The 19,961-nt window shown below is 35.4% G+C and overlaps 2 protein-coding genes across 9 annotated transcripts in view; one reads left to right on the top strand and one right to left on the bottom strand.

Moving 5' to 3' along the window:
- Positions 1-19,961, bottom strand: part of LOC128993607 (uncharacterized) — a 76,619-nt gene that overhangs the window by 13,466 nt on the left and 43,192 nt on the right. For 2 of the 8 annotated variants that reach the window (XM_054417601.1, XM_054417602.1), the window contains one exon: positions 7,786-10,849. The exons of the other annotated variants lie outside the window; for them this stretch is intronic. In XM_054417601.1, coding sequence (XP_054273576.1) covers positions 9,343-10,605 — 1,263 coding nt within the window. In that variant the 5' untranslated portion in view covers positions 10,606-10,849 and the 3' untranslated portion in view covers positions 7,786-9,342. Of the gene's footprint in view, positions 1-7,785; positions 10,850-19,961 lie in introns of those variants that run through there. 8 annotated transcript variants of the gene reach the window in all.
- LOC128992842 (zinc finger protein 821-like) lies at positions 867-1,238 on the top strand. The gene has a single exon (XM_054416586.1). It carries the CDS (start codon positions 867-869, stop codon positions 1,236-1,238), a length of 372 nt encoding a protein of 123 aa, XP_054272561.1.

The following is a 19,961-nucleotide window of genomic DNA, read 5'->3' as shown; positions in this document are numbered from 1 at the left end:
AAAAACGTACTATTATCAAGTTCAAGTTAAGTAATACAAATAAATTTTCGTTTCTAAACTAAATGGTAGGAGTGAAACAAGTTGGCATTTTCAATGGACCAACTTTTTGTCTCTTTCGCAGCCTGAATGTACATGGCATACTTTTTTATACATTATGGTTAATTTAGTGGCGTTTAGCACAGCTGCTTCAATTAAATCAATATTTTAAAAATAAGCTGTTTGCAGTTGACTTTTAAATCATTCGAAAAAGGGTTAATATTATTTTCTATAATCAATGGTAACCTCTCTTTTCCCATTGAGTTGAGTTTGGATACTGCAAGTAGTTGGAATGCTGTTGTAATATCTGAACCTTTTATGATGACGATCTGCGAGTGTGGCTGGTGGTCCATGTTTGATTACAGTGCCTGGTCATATTATTTTTCCCATTTTAACTTAATTAATTAACTTGCACTTGCTGTTAACTTTGTTTTAATTTAGACAAGTAAGATGTGTTTTTATTTAGATGTGTTTTGCTACAAACCTATTTAACCTAAGCCAAAGAGGATTTTATTTAACTATTGTATACATACATTTGACTTATATTTGCTTGATTTTGTCCTCTTCAACTGTCTTTAATAATCACAGCTGTAGGATGTTATTATTGTTAGCTTAGTTGTTATGAGCCTGCAGTGTTGATATGACAAATGTTTGTGTTTCTGCTTTAAAATTGTATTTTGATTTAAAGTTAACTATTTTTATTAAAACTAAGTCTTAAATTGATATATTTACTAGTACAGTTTCACATAGGTGAATATTAGGAACATTTAACACTTAAATATGCCTAATAATGCCAAAGAGAAAAAGTAACTTATCTCAAAAATCTAAAAATGCCAGAAGAGTATCGACGAAATGAAACAATAGAAGAACGAGAAGCACGCTTGCTGAAGAGCACAATAACAACTGCTTCACGACGAGCTGCTTCAACGCCTTCTCAGCGTGAGGCCCGACAATCAGCAAACGCATATAGGACAGCTGCTTCGCATGCTGACAAAACACCTGCTCATCGTGAGGCCCGACAAACAGCAAATGCATATAGGACGGCTGCTTCACGTGCTAACGAAACGCCTGCTCAGCGTGAGGCCCGACAAACAGCAGATGCAGATAGGACAGCTGCTTCGCGTGCTGAAGAAACGCCTGCTCAGCGTGAAGTTCGTCTTTCTAATGATAATGAAAGACATGTGAACAGAAGAGCGAACTAGACACCAGTGGAACATGAAAATGATTTAAGACACAGAAGGGAAGAACGAGCACGTTTTCTGCGCATGAACTGGGATCCCTTTAGAGGTATTTGTTTTTCATATAATACAGATATTCCCTATAAAAGTCATGGTCTGCTTCAACTTGGGAGCATGAATATATGTTGCAGACATTGTCGTGCTTAAAGTGGAATGGGGAAAGTGCTAGACTTTGCTGCGCTTCCGGTAAAGTAAGACTTCCAACTATTGACGAGCCACTAGAACCATTAAGAACCCTTTTGATAGGAGAAACTACGCCATCAATATCATTTTTAAAGAAGACGCAGCAATATAATTCCTGTTTCCAAATGACGTCATTCGGAACTTCTGGTCCGACAATTTCACACAACTTTCCTACTACGTTTACTGCTCATGGCCAAATTGACCATAACTTTGGATCTTTATTGCCAGCTCCTGACCAGCAACACAAATTTTTACAAGTTTATTTCATAGGAGATGAAACCTTAGAATCTGCAAGACGTCACGAAGTAATCTCAGGTTTATCATATGATATTGTACATGCTATACAAAATTTACTTCACACTCACAATCAACTCATCAACACCTTTAAAGTAGCTATGGAACAGTGGCCAGAGGAGGACCTCAAGGTAGTAATTCGAGCTGATAGGCGTCCTCCAGGTGAACATGAGAGGCGGTTCAATGCCCCAACGACAAACAAAGTAGCTGCTGTAGTTGTCAATGATGAAATTGAAAGTAGAGACATTGTCTTGCGTAAACGAGACAAAACACTGGTACCCACTTAACAGAAGACGCGGTCCTGAAGACGGAGGAAAATAAGCAGAGATCACCATAGCAGCTAATAGAAACAATCATATCATTATACTTAATTCTTGGATTGTACCATTCAACCGTGTCCTTTCCAAAATGTTCAATGCTCACATAAATGTCGAGTATTGCAGTTCGGTAAAGTCAATCAAGTATGTTTGTAAGTATATTCACAAGGTAGCGACCAAGCAGTTTTCAACTTACGAAACAATGATGTGCAAGCAAATATAGAAAGAAATGAAATTGAAATTTACCAGACCGGCCGCTACGTTAGCACAAATGAAGCTTTTTGGAGAATATTCTCCTTTCCTGTGCATGAAAGATATCCTACTGTCACACATTTAAGTATTCATCTTGAAAATGGTCAACGGATATATTTCAATGAAAACAACATGCAAGAAAAGCTACTAAATCAACCTAATACCACGTTGACTGCATTTTTTAAACTATGTGAAACAGATCTATTTGCACAAGGTCTCCTTTACCCATATGTACCTCACTACTACACCTGGAATGCATCTACAAGAGAATTCAAACGAAGACTATTGGGACAACCTGTTCAAGAATATCCTGATGTCAAGTACTCAGCTGTTATAGGACGTGTATACACTGTTCATCCGAATAATGTGGAATGTTTTTGTCTACGTATTCTTTTACAAGATCTGTGGTCCAAAATCTTTCATTGATTTGAGAACTATTAGAAATACTGTCTTTGATACGTACAAAGAGACCTGCCAAGCTTTGGGTCTTTTAGAAGACCAAATATAGAAGAACATACTCCAAGAAGCAGTACAATCAATCTCGCACGTCAGCTACCTTTTCTCCATAATGATAAGTTCATGTAGAATGTATAATCCAACAGAACTCTGGGAAACATTCAGAACCCAAATGTCTGAAGATATTGTGCACAGGTTTCAACTTGAAGAGGCGAATGATATTGTGTACAATGAGGCACTTCGTGATATTGAAAAGAAGGTTTTTGAAATGTGTGGAAAGAATCTAAGTTTTTTTGGACTCCCAAATCCTCAGACTGAAAGCAAACTCAGAAATATTCAGAGAATTGTCATACAACACCAGTGAGAAAATTTACCTAAGCTTACTAGTCAACAAAGAAAAATTTATGACACTATAATCAACAAAATAGAAAACGCAGAGGATGCAGTATTCTTCCTGGATGCTCCTGGGGGCACTGGCAAAACATTTCTTATTAGTGTTTTACTTGCTGCAATTAGACAAGAAAATAAAATTGCAATTGCAGTAGCTTCGTCTGGTATAGCGGCTACCCTTTTGCCTGGAGGAAGAACAGCCCACTCTGTATTTAAGTTACCACTAAATTTAACCAATGTCGAAATGCCAACATACAACATCCCCAAAGATTCAGAAAGGGCTGCTTTATTGTGTCAATGCAATTTAATAGTTTGGGATGAGTGCACCATGGCCCACAAAGGAGCTTTAGATGCTTTCCCTTCGTGACATTCGGGTTAGCAACACATTGATGGGAGGCTTAGTTGTTTTGATGGTTGAGGACTTCAGACAGACACTGCCTGTAATCCAGCGTGGCACTCCTGCTGATGAAATAAGTGCATGTTTAAAGTCCTCACGCCTATGGGAACATGTTTCAAAACTCTTAACTCACAGAAAAGATGAGGGTTCTCTTAAAAAATGACAGCAATGCCGGCGAATTTGCATTAAGCTTGCTGAAAATAGGTGAAGGTAAGATTCCAACAAATGAACAGCAAATAATTGAGCTACCAAGAAATTTCTGCAAGTAAGTCGACTCAACTGAAGATCTTATTTCCTCCGTGTTTCCAGACTTTGAAAAAAACTACCTTTCAAGTGAGTGGCTTTGTGATCGCAGCATTTATCACCCTTAAATGAGACAGTAAACACTATAAATGACGCTTTGCTTAAAAAATTGCCCTCTGAAGATATTACATTTTTTTCAATTGATACAGTTGTGATTCAGTTGATACAGGAAGGTGCTACAAACTACCCTACAGAATTTCTTAATAGTTTAGAATTGTCTGGAGTCCCTTCACACAAACTCAAACTAAAAGTTGGCGCAACTGTTCTGTTGATGCGCAACTTGGATGCAACAAGACTTTGCAACGGTACCAGATTGGTTATAACAGAACTAAAAAGTAATTTGATTAGTGCCACAATCATGACAGGTTGCGCTAAAGGGGAACACGTAATCCCACGAATACCAATAATCCCGACAGATCTTCCGTTTCATTTCAAAAGAATTCAGTTTCCCTTGAAACTGGCATTTGCCATCACTATTAACAAAGCCCAAGGGCAAACTATGAAGTTTGTAGGGATAAATTTGCAGAAAGATTGTTTCAGTCATGGACAACTTTATGTCGCCTGTTCAAGAGTCTCGAATGGAAAGAACCTTTGTATATATTCCCCCAAAGGAAACCAAGTTGTCAATATCCTACTAATATTATAAATGAGAAAGTTTGGATGTATGGATGTATGTTTGTGACAAGTAAACGCGAAAAATACTGGTCGGATTGGGCTGAAATTTGGTATGATGATAGCTCACATTCCCTATTAACATATAGACGCATTCTTATCTCAAAAGTCCTATCGGGCTCCGCCCCAGTGACGCTGGAGTTTCCCATGTTAACTGTATGAGTAATCATATTTAAAAGGAATAAAAGAATTTTGATAGCTGTTTCAACTACCGTACACAAGTTGGTTCTATGATATTGAATAGCATTAAAAAGTTAAAAAGTTTACCAACAGGGTGCAGTACCATTATTTTTTTACATTTATGACAACATCTATCCTATAAAGGTCATAAAGGTTAAATTTTGTTTTTAAAAGGCTTATGTGTAACTATTTTATCAACAGACTGATGTGTAAAGATCAAAATGTTTCTGTTTTGTGTTCTCTTCCCGTTGCAAAGTACAGGTACAACAGCTAGTTGTATATAAAAATGTTTTACAGAAATGAATTAAAAAACGTTGTTACCTGTTTTTATATATCATCACTTTTATTTCTTCATACTAATCGATTACCCATTCACAAAATTAAGTTATATCTACAGTATTTACTAAATAAGTTTATCCAGAAATACAAAAATTAAAAGCAATAGCAGCAACCACTGCAGATCACATCCTGGTATGCAGTATTATTCTTGAAGTACCTATATTAAAATACATAAGTATTAAGTATTTGTATTTCAAATTAGCGTAAACTATAATTTTTATTTTAAATGTTTTTCATACCAAGTCAAGTACCTATTTCAAATTTGTTTTGATATTTTGAAGTAATCACCCATGCAGGTTCAATATAAAATACTTGGCCAGAAAAAACTCAAAGCTCACAAGTTTTTTGTAAAGTCAAATAGACCCAAAAGTTTACTGCTTGCCTGCCCCTACAATACTTCTTTTCCAACCTGTGCAATGAACGGGTACATAAGCTAGTTTAAATATAATCTAAGAATTGTAGAGGGGGAAAAAACAGAAACAGAAACTGATGGTTATAAAGGTGACATTAAATTGAGGTTCTGCTGTACTTTATACTTTGCCTGACACACCAGTGGGCCTAGGCATATTGTATAGAATGTCTGTATTAAACAGGGATGTAACAATCTACCCTGAATAAATGGCATACAGTAACTAGGTGGCGTTCGCAGAAGCATCCACAAAATTGAGCGGAGTCATCAAGGGTTCGTGTTATATTGTTTTTGTCATACTGCAGTAAAAACAGTAGTTTTTAATGCATGCGTTGCGGGTCTAAAGTAGCATTTTTACTCTTTAGGGAGTAAATATCGTTTTTAGTCTCTATAGAGTAAACATTGGTTTTAGCCTCTATGGAGTAAAAATCAGCTGTTGTCAACTCAGTTGTAAATTTCTATTGTAAACGGCTGCATGTATCGAAATATGTATCGATTCGTGCTTCGTAATTATTTTAACCTACAGTCTACAGTATCTTCCCATAGTATTTTAGCATTGCAGATACATTAATCCATTCCCACACTCAACACTGCTCACCTTTACTACTTCCTTCACCACCCCCTACATCATGGACCTGTATCTCTCTCTTCCCATAGCATGTTGGGAGTGGCAGATACATTAATGTAATTGCCAAAGACAGTTCCCACACTCCACACTGCTCACCTCACTACTTCCTTCACCTCTTCTTACGTTGCGGACCTGTTTCCCTCTCTTCCCATAGAATTTTAAGATTGTAGATACCTTAATCTAATCGTCAAAAACAGTTCCCACACTCCGGACAGCTCGCCTTGACTACTTCCTTCACCACTTCCTACGTCTCGGACCTGTTTCCCTCCCTTCCCTTAGCATTATTGGATTGCAAATACCTTAATCTATTGGTCATAAACAGATCTCACACTCCGAACAACTTGCCTTTACTACTTCCTTCCCCACTTCCTTCGTCACGGACCTGTTTCCCTCCCTTTCCATAGCATTTTTGGATTGCAGATACCTTAATCTAATCGTCATAAACAGTTCCCACACTCCAGACAGCTCGCATTTACTACTTCCTTCACCACTTCCTACGTCACGGACCTGTTTCCCTCCCTTTCCTTAGCATGTTAGGATTGCAGAAACCTTAATCTAATCGTCATAAACAGTTCCCACACTCCGGATATCTTGCCTTTACTACTTCCTTCACCACTTCCTACATCACGGACCTGTTTCCCTCCCTTCCCATAGCATTTTAGGATTGCAGATACCTTAATTTAATCGTCATAAACACTTCCCACACTCCGAACAACTCGCCTTCATTACTTCCTTCACCACTTCCTACGTCGCGAACCCGTTTTCCTCCCTTCCCATAGAATTTTAGGAATGTGGATATCTTAATCTAATCGTCATAAACAGTTTCCACACTCCGAACAACTCGCCTTCATTACTTCCTTCACCACTTCCTACGTCGCGGACCCGTTTTCCTCCCTTCCCATAGCATTTTAGGATTGCAGATACCTTAATCTAATTGTCATAAACAGTTTCCACACTCCGGACAGCTCGCCTTGACTACTTCTTTCACCACTTCCTACATCGCGGACCTGTTTTCTTCCCTTCCCATAGAATTTTAGGAATGTAGATACCTAAATCTAATCGTCATAAACAGTTTTCACACTCCGGACAGCTCGCCTTGACTACTTCCTTCACCAATTCCTACGTCGCTGACCCGTTTTCCTCCCTTCCCATAGAATTTTAGGAATGCTGATACCTGAATCTAATCGTCATAAACAGTTTCCACACTCCAGACTGCTCACCTTTACTAGTTCCTTCACCACTTCCTACGTCACGGACCTCAAGCTAGTGTTGTCATTTGATTATATTTATGATCCATACCGTTTCTGTTCTAATATCTGTGAATTAATGCTATCAGCTATTTCTTTATCTACTGCATTCAAAAGTCAACAGCTGTTCATATGTTTTTGTTTATGTGTCAAATACTGCTTCCATAAGGATTACATTGAAACTTTGTGACCCAGTGGGGCGGATTCCTGAGAGACTTTTTTAACGCTATATAGATGTTGGCACTCACTGATATGGTCTTTATCACTATGCAAAATTTGAAAACGATTGATTCAGCCGTCTAGGAGGAGTTTGCGTATTACGAAATGCATAAGAGTCGACTTATAAGAGCTTCGCTCACTCCGCTCAATGAATTTTATTTCAGTAAGGCCTGATGAGACATACACATGCAAACTAAAATTGAAAATGGAAGGAAAAAGAAAATAACCATTTTTAAGTGTTATTTTATTACACACAAAATGTAACACTAATAGTAGATAAAAAGTCAAAAGTTGAGTATACAATAATTAGAATAACAATAAACATAAAATTTTATGTCACTGTTGCTGATTGTTATTTCTACATTAGCTATGTTTTAAACAAATATTTATGAAATTTATAACCAGAAATCATCATAACAATAAAGACCCAGCATCAAATAACTATCATAATTATAATGTTTGTGTATCACACAAAACAAAACAATCCATCTTTAATGCCACTTAAATACAGCACTTTGCCTCTGCTGTTATCTTTAAAGTATTGACAACATTTACTTTTTGAAACACAGTTAACACAGAACATTAACAGTTACACACAACACACAGTTACACAGTATTTATGGAAGCTTACCAAAACATAATAGTTACCACTTGGACATTTACACATCTCCTGATTTCATCACATAGAACCAAATGAAGTTAGTGTTAGTCTCCGAATAATTAATAGATAAGAACAAAGACCATATTATCAGATAAGACTGATATAACTTTGATACAGCATCTGAGTCTAAACGGGCTGTTTGACAAAGCTTACTTAAAATGTTCAATGTCAGGAAACTATTACACTCAAGAGATCTTCAAACGATTTACTCTTAGATCATAGTTTAAACTGTAACCATATTAAATTATTGTAAAATGACAGTATTTTATGCTACTTTGATTTTTGAACAGTAAAATTTATTATTTAAAACAACATACATTCACCCAATAAACTGTAGTTTATATTACAAATGTAAAACAATTTAATAAAAACAATAGGTGTTATTTTTGTCAGTATCTAATTAAACACAACTTAGCAATAGTTTTACGACATTTTATGATATGGAATCCCCATTTTGAGGTATGGTAGGATCCAGAATGACAGAAGAATAGCTAATATTTATTATGCGCTAGAAGTTAAAAAAAATAGTTCACAAATTGTAACTTCCCAGCACTATCCTTTTTTATCCTCGTCTTGTTTTCCTCTACACCTCTTACAACATATAGAACACATCAGGTTCTAGGTCTCGAAACACTATGACACTTTCTTACAACTGTAAACTTTAAACAAGTACCTACAAACAAGTACATACAAGTAAATAAACAACACTCCTTTTGGTTTACTGACAACATTTAGAGTTAAGAAAATCAATCTTTGTGTTTCGTTTAAAAACGCACTGCATAATTAAGTGTTAGCTTTAAACAATAGTGTTAGGGACAGTAAACACCATTACATTAAATTATAATACCGGTACATTATGTTGTATTGGATCAATCAATAATGAAATTGTTAACATAATAAGACTAAATTCAATGATAAATAGGCAGCAAGCATCAGCATCATCTAGTTTGCTTAAAGAAACCTGGGTTGTTGCCAAAATAAAATTGTAGATTCAATTACATGTAATGGTCCTTAATCAGGACAAGATATAAAGCAAAGGAATAAATGTTCATTTACTCTCATTAACCTGTGTCAATGTCCAACTAAGAGTAACTAGCGCCATTGTTTTTAACCAACAGGCACTAGTTTACACACTTTTTTTGTATTTTAACAATTACAATTGCACTGTTTTCTTTAACAAATCCATTATTTTCATCGAGTAGAGAATCCCACTTATAAAACTTATAAAACCCAGAGTTTGGTTGTGAGGGACTAAACGTTACAGTAAACTTCTGGGTTACATCAGATTTTCCACACTGATTTAGGAGTGTGATCTCAACATCACTAGGACAGTTAAATTGTTCAGTTTTACCCTTACAACTAACATAAACTTGAAAATACTCATTATTCTTTTGCACCCTTTTCCTACGAACCGAGAGATACCAAAAATGCCCAGCCCAGGGATGAGATTGAGAATATTGTCTTTTCCCCTGCTCAAGGTTTGCCAAACTAACAGAGATACTAAGATGTGTTAAATGAGGATTGCAAAGATACTGACAACTGTTTATACAGTGAGATGGGGGATATCTATCAGAGCGATTTCTTGTAACTGTATTCAAATATTCTATGTCATGGGGATTGCCTGATACAAACGAACTGCAAATAGCATGTATTTCTTCTTTGTTAAGAATTTCTGTAGAAACAACCTCATTCCAGAATTCATTGTTTTTCATTGTCAAAAAACGAATGTTTTTAAAAAAGTCAAAAATGCACTGCCGATGAACATTTCCATCCAATGAATCGGTTTTGGATTTGGCCCATTTCAAAACTGCATGCCAGAGTTCAATTTCTTCAACTGGAATATAGTCTAATTGCAGGATCCATGTTATTCCACTGTTATTCACCTCCAAAAATCTAGCATCACTTACTAATCTTGCTAGATTATACCTCACAATTGAAGCCATTTTGCTCTCGAGACTTGTTGTTATACAACAGACTGGGTGGGAAAGAGCAACAAATATGTTCTCAAATGAAAGTGTATCTTTCATATCTTTAATTAATTCATTCTTCAAATCATCTACCAAGTACTTTTCATAAACATAGAGAAGTTTTGCCTTTTCCTGAAAAGTAAGCTTAGGTATTAATAGATGACTTGCTCCATAGATACAAATTAAAAAGTTTCTGAATGTTTCTGGTTCCACATCAGTCACTCGGACATCACCCTTTTCAGCCATTTTGCCAACGCCTAACATGGATCTTAAAGGTTTACTACAACCCTTTAGAATCTCTCTAATGGCTCCAATCTTTACCTCTGGGCTACCATCACAGCCAAGGACAAAGAAACAGTCATGTTTTGCTTCTGTAAGCCAATATTTTACACGACTTGGTAATTGTGAATCGTTCATTTTTTTATGCGGTCTTGTACTTAAACAATTCTAACAATTTATGTGGACATCATTTGCTAATATTTATGTGGTTTATAATCTCTAATACTATGGCTTTTTGCTCGTTGGCTTTGAAATAATTGAATTGGTTTGATTAAGGTGCTTACAATTGACGTACTGATTCTGATGGGAAACACCTTCTGATTTGTTCTTATTCTTTTTCTCTCACTGATGTTGTCCTGGTTATTTTGTTTCACATTTATATCTGTAACAATCATAGATTTGTGTTAGTCACTTTTTCCATTTATGTATGTATTTTTTGTATTGCTTGGAATATATTTTAGTGCTGTATGTAGGCCTATACACATTCAAAAGATAAGAGAGACAGACTAGCTCCAACTGCAGTCCAACACTCCTAAACATGAGATCCGAGAGTGTGAGTCTGACAGTTATGCGAATAAACAGATAACAGAAATCCTGTTATAAACCTGTACAGTAAGTTAATTTAAAAGATTCTGAAAAAAATAAACCCTGTATTAGTGAATAATACATCTAAATATATAAAAGGCAAAGCCCTCACTGACTGACTCACTCACTCACTCATCACTAATTCTCCCACTTCCCATTTACCTAGGAGGCTGAAATTCGGTACACTGATGCTTTGGGCATTAAATAGGAAAACTAAGTGGTTTTTATTCTGATCGCGCTTTCGGGCTCCGCCCCAGTGGCTCTGGAGTTTCCCATGTTAACCTTAGGATTTTTCATATTTAAAAGGAATTAATGAATCTTAACAGCTGTTTCAATTAAACAAGTTGGTTCTGCTCTATGATGTTCAATAGCATTAAAGTTACAAGGATTACCAACAGGATGCAGCACTATTATTATTTTTTTTAATTTATGACAACAGCTAATTTGCAACCAAAAGGTGAATGAGCGTAGCGAACGAAGTTCAACCTGGAGGCGAGTTAGCGTAGCGAACGAGCTAACCTGAAGGCAAGTGAGCGCAGCGAACGAGCTCCAACCTAAAGGTGAGTGAGCGTAGCGAACAAACTTCAACCAGGACGTGATTGAGCCATGCTAACGAGCTCACTTATGAAGTTAAACGGGGCAAAGCCCGCGGGTACAGCTAGTATCTATATATATAAAAAAAGTATCTGTAGTATCTGTATATATAAAAGGCAAAGCCCTCACTGACTGACTGACTGACTCACTCATCACTAATTCCCCCACTTCCCATTTACCTAGGAGGCTGAAATTTGGTACACTGATTCTTTAGGCATTAAATAGGAAAACTAAGTGGTTTTTATTTTGATCGGACTCTCGGGCTCCGCCCCAGTGGCTCTGGAGTTTCCCATGTTAACCTAATGAGTACTCATATTTAAATGGAATTAATGAATCATAACAGCTGTTTCAATTAAACAAGTTGGTTCTGTTCTATGATGTTCAATAGCATTAAAGTTACAAGGATTACCAACAGAGTGCAGCACTATTATTTTTTTTAAATATTTGACAACAGCTAATTTGAAACCAAAAGGTGAGTGAGCGTAGCGAACAAACTTCAACCCGGAGGCGAGGTAGCGTAGCGAACGAGTTAACCTGAAGGCAAGTGAGCGCAGCGAACGAGCTCCAACCGTAAAGGTGAGTGAGCGTAGCGAACGAACTTCAACCAGGACGTGTGAGCGCAGCAAACAAGCTCCAACCTAAAGGTGAGTGAGCGTAGCGAACGAACTTCAACCAGGACGTGATTGAGCCATGCGAACGAGCTCACATATGAAGTTAAACGGGGCAAAGCCCGCGGGTACAGCTAGTCTTATATATAATAACTTGACATGGTTTTTTTTATACATGATTCTGAATCAACCAATTGATGGACTTTTATGATTTTTGTCTTAAAAGAAAGATAATTTTTTAATATATTTCAGCAAATTATCGCTCAATCATTTAAGATATAAGTGGTTTACGTGTTGATACTTCCTTTTCTTGATGTTTGTGTATATGTCAGCATATAAAAATTTTGGTTGGTGATGAAAATGTCAATCAGTGTATAGTTGGTCTCTAGAAAACTGTCCAATATTCTGCAAGGTGTCAGTAGAAACTAAAATAAATTCATAACATACCATAACTATCCCAGTAGTACTGTATGGTTCAGAATCTTGGGCACTGACCAAATAATTGAAATACCTTATAGCTGGGTTTGATAACAGAATGCAGAGCCACAGATAAACAGAGGTTTCAAGATAACAGAGGTTGACAGGCAGGTACGCAGGGAATGGCAGGGATGTGCAGTGAATCCACTCTTAAAATTATTTACCATTCATACATTCATTCACACATTTAGTTTGGAATAAGTCTGTATGGCTCATCTAAATTAGAAAATCTAGATAAAATACTTACAGAACAAAAGAAAGCAATTAGAATAATAAAGAACCTACATCCAGATACATCATGCAGGGAACATTTTAAAATGCTTAACATATATAAATATTGTTTTATATGCCGAAGACACAGACAGACAGACAGAAAATCATCTTTATTCAAAATCTTAGAGATTTGAAATGCGTCAATACAATATTAATACAAAAATGAGATGAATTATTGTCAAATACAATCAAAATTAGGCCAGTCCATAAATTCTTTTATGCTGTAGAATGGCATCCTGCAGAACCAACGGGTGAGTCGAGCTTTCAAGGTTTTAGGGTTGTCATCTTTCAGCTCTCCTGGCAGCATGTTGAAGAATCTTGATCCGGCATAGGTAGGCTTACATTCAAAGAGTCCAAGGCGATGAGCAGGGAGGTTGTAGTTGGTTCTATTTCTCGTTCCATTCCATAGCTGTGTACTTCTTCATGTCGCTTGCGTTTCTTGGTTGAAGCCAAAATAATGGTTTCTATTAAACTATTATGTAGAGGCTGATTACTGTAAGTAGCTCATTGTCTTTGAAGAAACCTCTGGAACTTTCCAGCCAGTTGGCATCATACATGATTTTTAGAGCTTTTTTCTAACTTTTTTCTTCTACAACCATCATTACTAGACATGCAGATCATGAAAACTTTTGGTTGACTCTGTGCATAATCTAAAGCTGGCTGAAAACTAGTTAATTTCTAATAATCTTGTTCTAAATAATGATACGACAAAAACTGTTTTGTTTAACCTGCGTGAAGTACACAGTACGCCAATGGATGAAAGAAATCCATAATTTTTAGGATTAACTTTTGATTCTACTTTGACCTGGCATGACCATGTTATAGTTTAAAAAAATAAACTGAGTTCAAGTATATTTGCACTTAAACAATTATGTGGCGAACTAGAACGGCCTTCTCTCATACAGGCATACTGGACTTTTCATAGCCATTTAAGCTATGGGTTACTTGTTTGGGGGTCTTCTGCTCATGCAATAGTTATTTGTGTAACTAGTGGTGAAAGTGGCACTTTGCTGCACACGAGAGCAATGTTTACGCATGCCTATTTCCAAGCGTACACAGATTACGTGCATAATGGAACCACGCTGTTTTGTGTTGTTTCGTTGGAATCCTGATGTGCGGCAAAGTATAAACCGTACGGCAAAGTATAAACCATACGGCAAAGCATAAATATGCAGCAATTAGCAGCTTTCTGTACTATAAACAGTACAAGGAAGCCAAATTTGTCGGGTGACTGTAGGAAAAAGAAATTTTCAATCTGCAGCAAAGGGCAATTAGGGTAATAGCTGCTGTAGATAGGCACCATGATTGCACTGCATTTTTTAAAGAATACCAAATATTAACACTGTTTTCTCTATTTATTAAGCAATGCCTGTTATATTTAAGACCACAATTAGATCAGCTGGATTATAGGACAGATATACACTGCCATAATACTCGTCATAAATGTAATATAAATCTTCCTTATGTTAGATTTGCTAAGACTGATAAAAAAACCATTAATTTAAGCAGTAAATTTTATAACAAGTTACCACTAGCCATAAGATTACTTAGTGATAAGGATTTCAAGATTAAAATAAATAACTTTCTTTGTAATCAGCCATTATACTCAATAGGAGATTATATGTCAAGAACACTGACTCCACTGGATTTTAATTAATGTTATGTTATGACTAATTTGACGTACCAATGTATTTGCATGGAATATTAACTGGCAAATAAAATCTCATTTTCATATTAACAGTTTATGGTCAGTTTATTTTGGACACTATTGTGATATTTTTAAACTTTAAGAAGGATACAATTTTAGAACAAGAAAAACACCATTTCAACACACGAAAAAAGAATGAAATCATACCCACTCACCATAGACTTGAATTTTACACAAAGGAGCAAGCTATTTCAGAAAATTGCCAAAGAATTAAAGTGTCATATAAACAGTTGCAAATTTAAACTAAAACTAAAAACTTACTTGGTTTGCAAAGTATTATATTCAATACAAGAGTACAGTAGAACCTCGCTAATTCAAATTTCAGAGGAAAGACAATATATTTCAAATTATAGGAAGTTTGAAATATAGAGAGTTTGAATTATAGAGGTCAGAATAAATTAAGTTTGAATTATGAAGGTCCCAGTTTTAAGTGTAGAGAGTTTGAGAGAACGGAGACTAATGAACACATTGTGGAACATCAATAAGAGCATCAGTTCATGTTTCAACAGGCATATTTTTTGTTCTAAATTCGAATTACAGAGGCTTACGGTGACACAGTTCGAATTGTAGAGGTTGACTTCGAATTTTGGAGGTAACAACTCAAATTATGGCAACCAAATTCAAATTGTAGTGGCTCAAGTAAGTACAAATTCGAATTGTAGAAACTGCAATAATAAAAAAAATCACTTCGAATTATCAGGGGCTACTGTCGATCCGAGCTTTAGTTGGCAGTATGGGAAAGCCTAAGCTAATGTATTTTATATTGGGTTTCCGTACTACTAGCCAAGCCACACTGTTGACATCGGTCGTTCTACGGGTTCACTGTACAGAGCGGTGTCACAGCAACGAGAAAATCGGGCCATTAAAATCATTGACCTTTTTTGCTTTCTCTTGCGATTATACCCCTTTCAGACCCGGGAATCTTAGTCATCTCGACTTTAAGTCCTGAGCAAATTTTGATTTCAAATACTAAAATTATTGATTAGGTTTGTTTTAAAGACGAAACCTTCATAATACCATATTAACCATTTCAGTTTCAGCAATAATTAGCATTATATACGTTTAAAAACATAAATAAAACAGTCATTAACCTTAACAGTTGCCTCTTTCTCCTATCTTACCTTGACATTGCAACAAAACAATCAGTGTTACCATAAGACATGAAGGCAGACTGCAAAACAAAAATTCCCAGCTGATCTCCATAACCTACACAATCGATGCATACAGGTCTGAGCAACAGAAAGATCCAGAAACTTCAAAAAAACAAATAAACATCTAACCTACACAATCGTGTTGGTTAGGTTGTCAGGACTTAAAAATTTACCTACACAAATGAGTGTACTGGGTCTGAAAGGGTTAATGTGTAGATGATGACGTTGAATTTTGTAAATGGAAATTTTCTTGTAAAATATCATATTTAAATTGTCCGGAAGTCCTTAGTTACTCACACAGCCGTCATTTTGTTTTTTTCCTTTTTTAAGAATGGTTAAACATACAAAATGGAATTTTTGCACAAACATTTATGACTACTAGATTTGTCTAAGTCTATTGTGATAAAAAACAAAAATTCATGAAAATTTTTCAAATTAATAAAAAAATGGCGACCATTTAAAATTTTGTTTCTTAAATAACTGGAAAACCGTTGATTTTACAAAAACTTTACAAGAATAACTTTTTTAAGGCAATTTTATTACAAATCGATTGACACCTTATTTTTTAAATTGGACAAGTATTAACTGAGATATGGTAGCTTTAGTGATACGTGACCGCTTTCAGCATGCACTGCAACTAACCTCCAGCGGTCACGTATCATTTAAACTTTTTTTTATATATTTTATATTCATAATTTGTATATGCTTTAGACACAATATAACTGTATGTAATAAAGTGCATTAAGACAAGGCAAATTTAAATTGTGTCGTTAAAATCTATAAAATATCTAAGGATAAAATGTTACCAACAATTTCACTGTGCAATGAGAATTTATCAAGCACAAGTATTAAGGGTGTTTGGTCGCAAATTTTCATGTCTGATTTTTTGTTATTGTTTAATTGTACTAAAAATTAGAGATACAAATATATAAGAAACAATTTTTTATTTTGAATATTAAGCGAGATATGGAGCTTGAAAGTAGTAAATTTTTAATCTTTGGTACCAGTTCACAGGGAGAACGGGTAATGCGATTCTCACCAAAATTTGCATTCAGGTGTGTAAAAATAAGATAATAATCACTAGCTATTTAAAATTAAAAATTTTTTTAAAAATTTTATTTTTTATTTTTTAAAATTTTTTTAAAAAATTAAAAAAAATTTTTTAAAAAATTTAAAAATAGCTGTTTGTTTTTGGGAAAAATGTAACTGTATGTTGAAATTTAAAAAAATGTGATATGTTAACTCGTTTGGGCTGTGAATTCGTACCTTTGATGCCTTGCGCTGTCGGAGCACTACTCGTTGAGAGTTTGTACACTAACACCGGGGCTTTAGAATACTTTAACATCACGTAATTATTAACATCCTTTAGCATTGAAATAATACGTTTATCGTTGTATTCTAAAGCCCCGGTGTTAGTGTACACACTCTCAACGAGTAGTGCTCCGACAGCGCAAGGCATCAAAGGTACGAATTCACAGCCCAAACGAGTTAACATATCACATTTTTTTTTGTTTCAACATACAGATACATTTTTCCCAAAAACAAACAGCTATTTTGAAATTTTTTTAAAAAATTTTTTAATTTTTTAAAAAATTTATAAAAAATAAAAAATAAAATTTTTTTAAAAATTTTAAATTTTAAATAGCTAGTGATTATTATCTTATTTTTCCACACCTGAATGCAAATTTTGGTGAGAATCGCATTACCCATTCTCCCTGTGAACTGGTACCAAAGTTTAAAAATTTACTACTTTCAAGCTCCATATCTCGCTTAATATTCAAAATAAAAATTTTTTTCTTATATATTCGTATCTCTAATTTTTAGTACAATTGAACAATAACAAAAAATAAGACATCAAATTTTTGACCAAACACCCACAGTTGTATATTATGTATAGGCTACTACAGTACAAAATATAGACAATGACAATAAGAAATCATTGTGCTATTGTCAGTAGGTGAATGATAAGTTAACTTCCAAATATTTTTCCCGGATTGTTTTATTATACAGTATATATATAAATACAAAGATTTGGTAAATAAAGCCGAAGTTCTTTGATTTTTCTACTGTACAATTTGTATTAAATAATCTTGCAGAATGATTAAGCTGTTTAGGCCTACCTTTATTATAACTGATTTACTCCAGACATTTCACTGGTTGTTGAACAGTCGTCAATTTCACTCAAGGAGGATTCTTCTTCATCGGATGAGACGCCCAGCTGGATAATGAAGGGTTCAATGTCGTCCTGCAGGTTATTGGCCTTCCACATGTTGTCTTCGATATGTTCAACGTGATTACAATAGTTTTTCGACTGATCGTTTGTAACTGCGTCGAATGCGTTGTCAATCAATTTAACCATTACGTCTTCTTTAAACTGAGTGTTATGCATAGCCACGTGCCTTTTCACTTGGCTCCAAACAAACTCTATAGGGTTGAGTTCACAATGGTAAGGAGGTAGACGTAAAATTGAAAACCCTTTTCTTTTTGCGAGCTTATCGACGACGTGGGCCGAGTACAAGTGCTTAACTTTGCCTACCTCATTCAATAGTTCTCTTTTTAAGCTGTCGTCAGGGAAGTTTATATTTTTCTCCTTGAGCCCTTTTTTTTATATCTTCCTTTCTTGATTTTGTGTTAGGTACCTTTTCTACTTTCACAGAATGGTATGGAGCATTGTCCATTACAATTACTGAGTTGGATTGAAGGTTTGGTAGAAGCTGGTCTTCGAACCATTTTTCAAATCTTGGACCATCCATCTCATCGTGGTAATCTTCCTTTCCCTTCTTTGCTAGAAATACGATTTTTGCCTCCTTCACAAAACCATTTTCACCTCCGGCATGTGTGATGACGAAACGAGGCCCTCATTCGGTCGGATCTTTCAATCCAGTCGTTAATCCCGCCATGTAAGCGTCTTTTGAAGTAGTTATAGTCTTGTCTACCCACACTTTGTTTGCTTTGTGTCCGACATTTACCCAGGTTTCATCGAGGTAAATTATATTTTTTTTCTGTCGTCTGTACTCTTTAATCTGTCTCAAATAAGAGTGCCTCCATACAATTATATCCTCTCTTTCCAAAATTAATGACTTCTTATTCCGCCGTTCGAAGCAGAATCCTGAATCTTTGAGAAGTTCCCATTAAGTAGTTCGTTTAAAGTCAGGTAAGTTTGGATCTTCATTCACCTTAGATAAAACAGCGTTTAATGTTGGGGGTAAGTTTTTTGCAAAGAACGAGTGCACGATTCTTCTAATAGCACTTATTATGATTATGAAACCACCATATTTCAGTGCTCTATTTTTCCTATAAACCACCTTTTTACGACTCTTTCTTGGGGTACGCTGGTACGCACATTTCCTTTTAGTTCTTCATTTCTAATTCTGTATATCGAACGTTTGCTTGTCGTCGCTGTAGCCTCAGATGTTTTTTCAACAATAAAACTAGTACTTGCATTAGTGTAACAAGTTTTAAAGTAATGAAAAACGTTCAACACTGTATTTCTGTCTCCGCTTCTTATGGGTTTTCCCTTCTTACGCGAATTCATTTTTAACAACGAAATCCCACTAACTCACACTATACACTGATATATGCACAACTGTACAATTGAGAAACACTAATATATGCACAACTGTATCGAGAAACACTTGTAATATATGCATTACTGTATAGAGAAGCACCCAAATCCAACCGAGAACCAACAGTCACTGAATTATAAAATGAGGCAGAAGAGGTATTTTTATTCCACTTCCGTTTCCGGGAATCGCCACAGCATTTGGTTATATTGTGTCACCGTGAGAATTGCAAGACTACAGACCTCTCACCAACTCCAAGGGAAATGGGCATTGAACTATGAAAAAGTAGGACTCATAACCCAAGCAAATAAATGATCATAAACAATAACTTACATTCATATTTGTGTTTCCCCATCTTCCCGTGTGCTAGCATTAAGTACTAATAGGTAGGTTTTATAAGATAATAATAAATTACGCTATTAGAAAATATTATTTTAATATAGACTATTATAATATTACAACTTATTGCATTGTTGGTTTATTTTTATTTTCTCAAATGTGAATGTCAGTTTTTATTTAAACCCACCAAAATTAA

This window comes from Macrosteles quadrilineatus, unplaced genomic scaffold (genome assembly GCF_028750875.1).
Source record: "Macrosteles quadrilineatus isolate MER2022 unplaced genomic scaffold, UCM_ALF_1.0 Scaffold_4__1_contigs__length_99947679, whole genome shotgun sequence".
NCBI classification, from domain to species: Eukaryota; Metazoa; Arthropoda; class Insecta; order Hemiptera; family Cicadellidae; genus Macrosteles; species Macrosteles quadrilineatus.
This window is presented reverse-complemented; position numbering and strand designations above follow the sequence as displayed.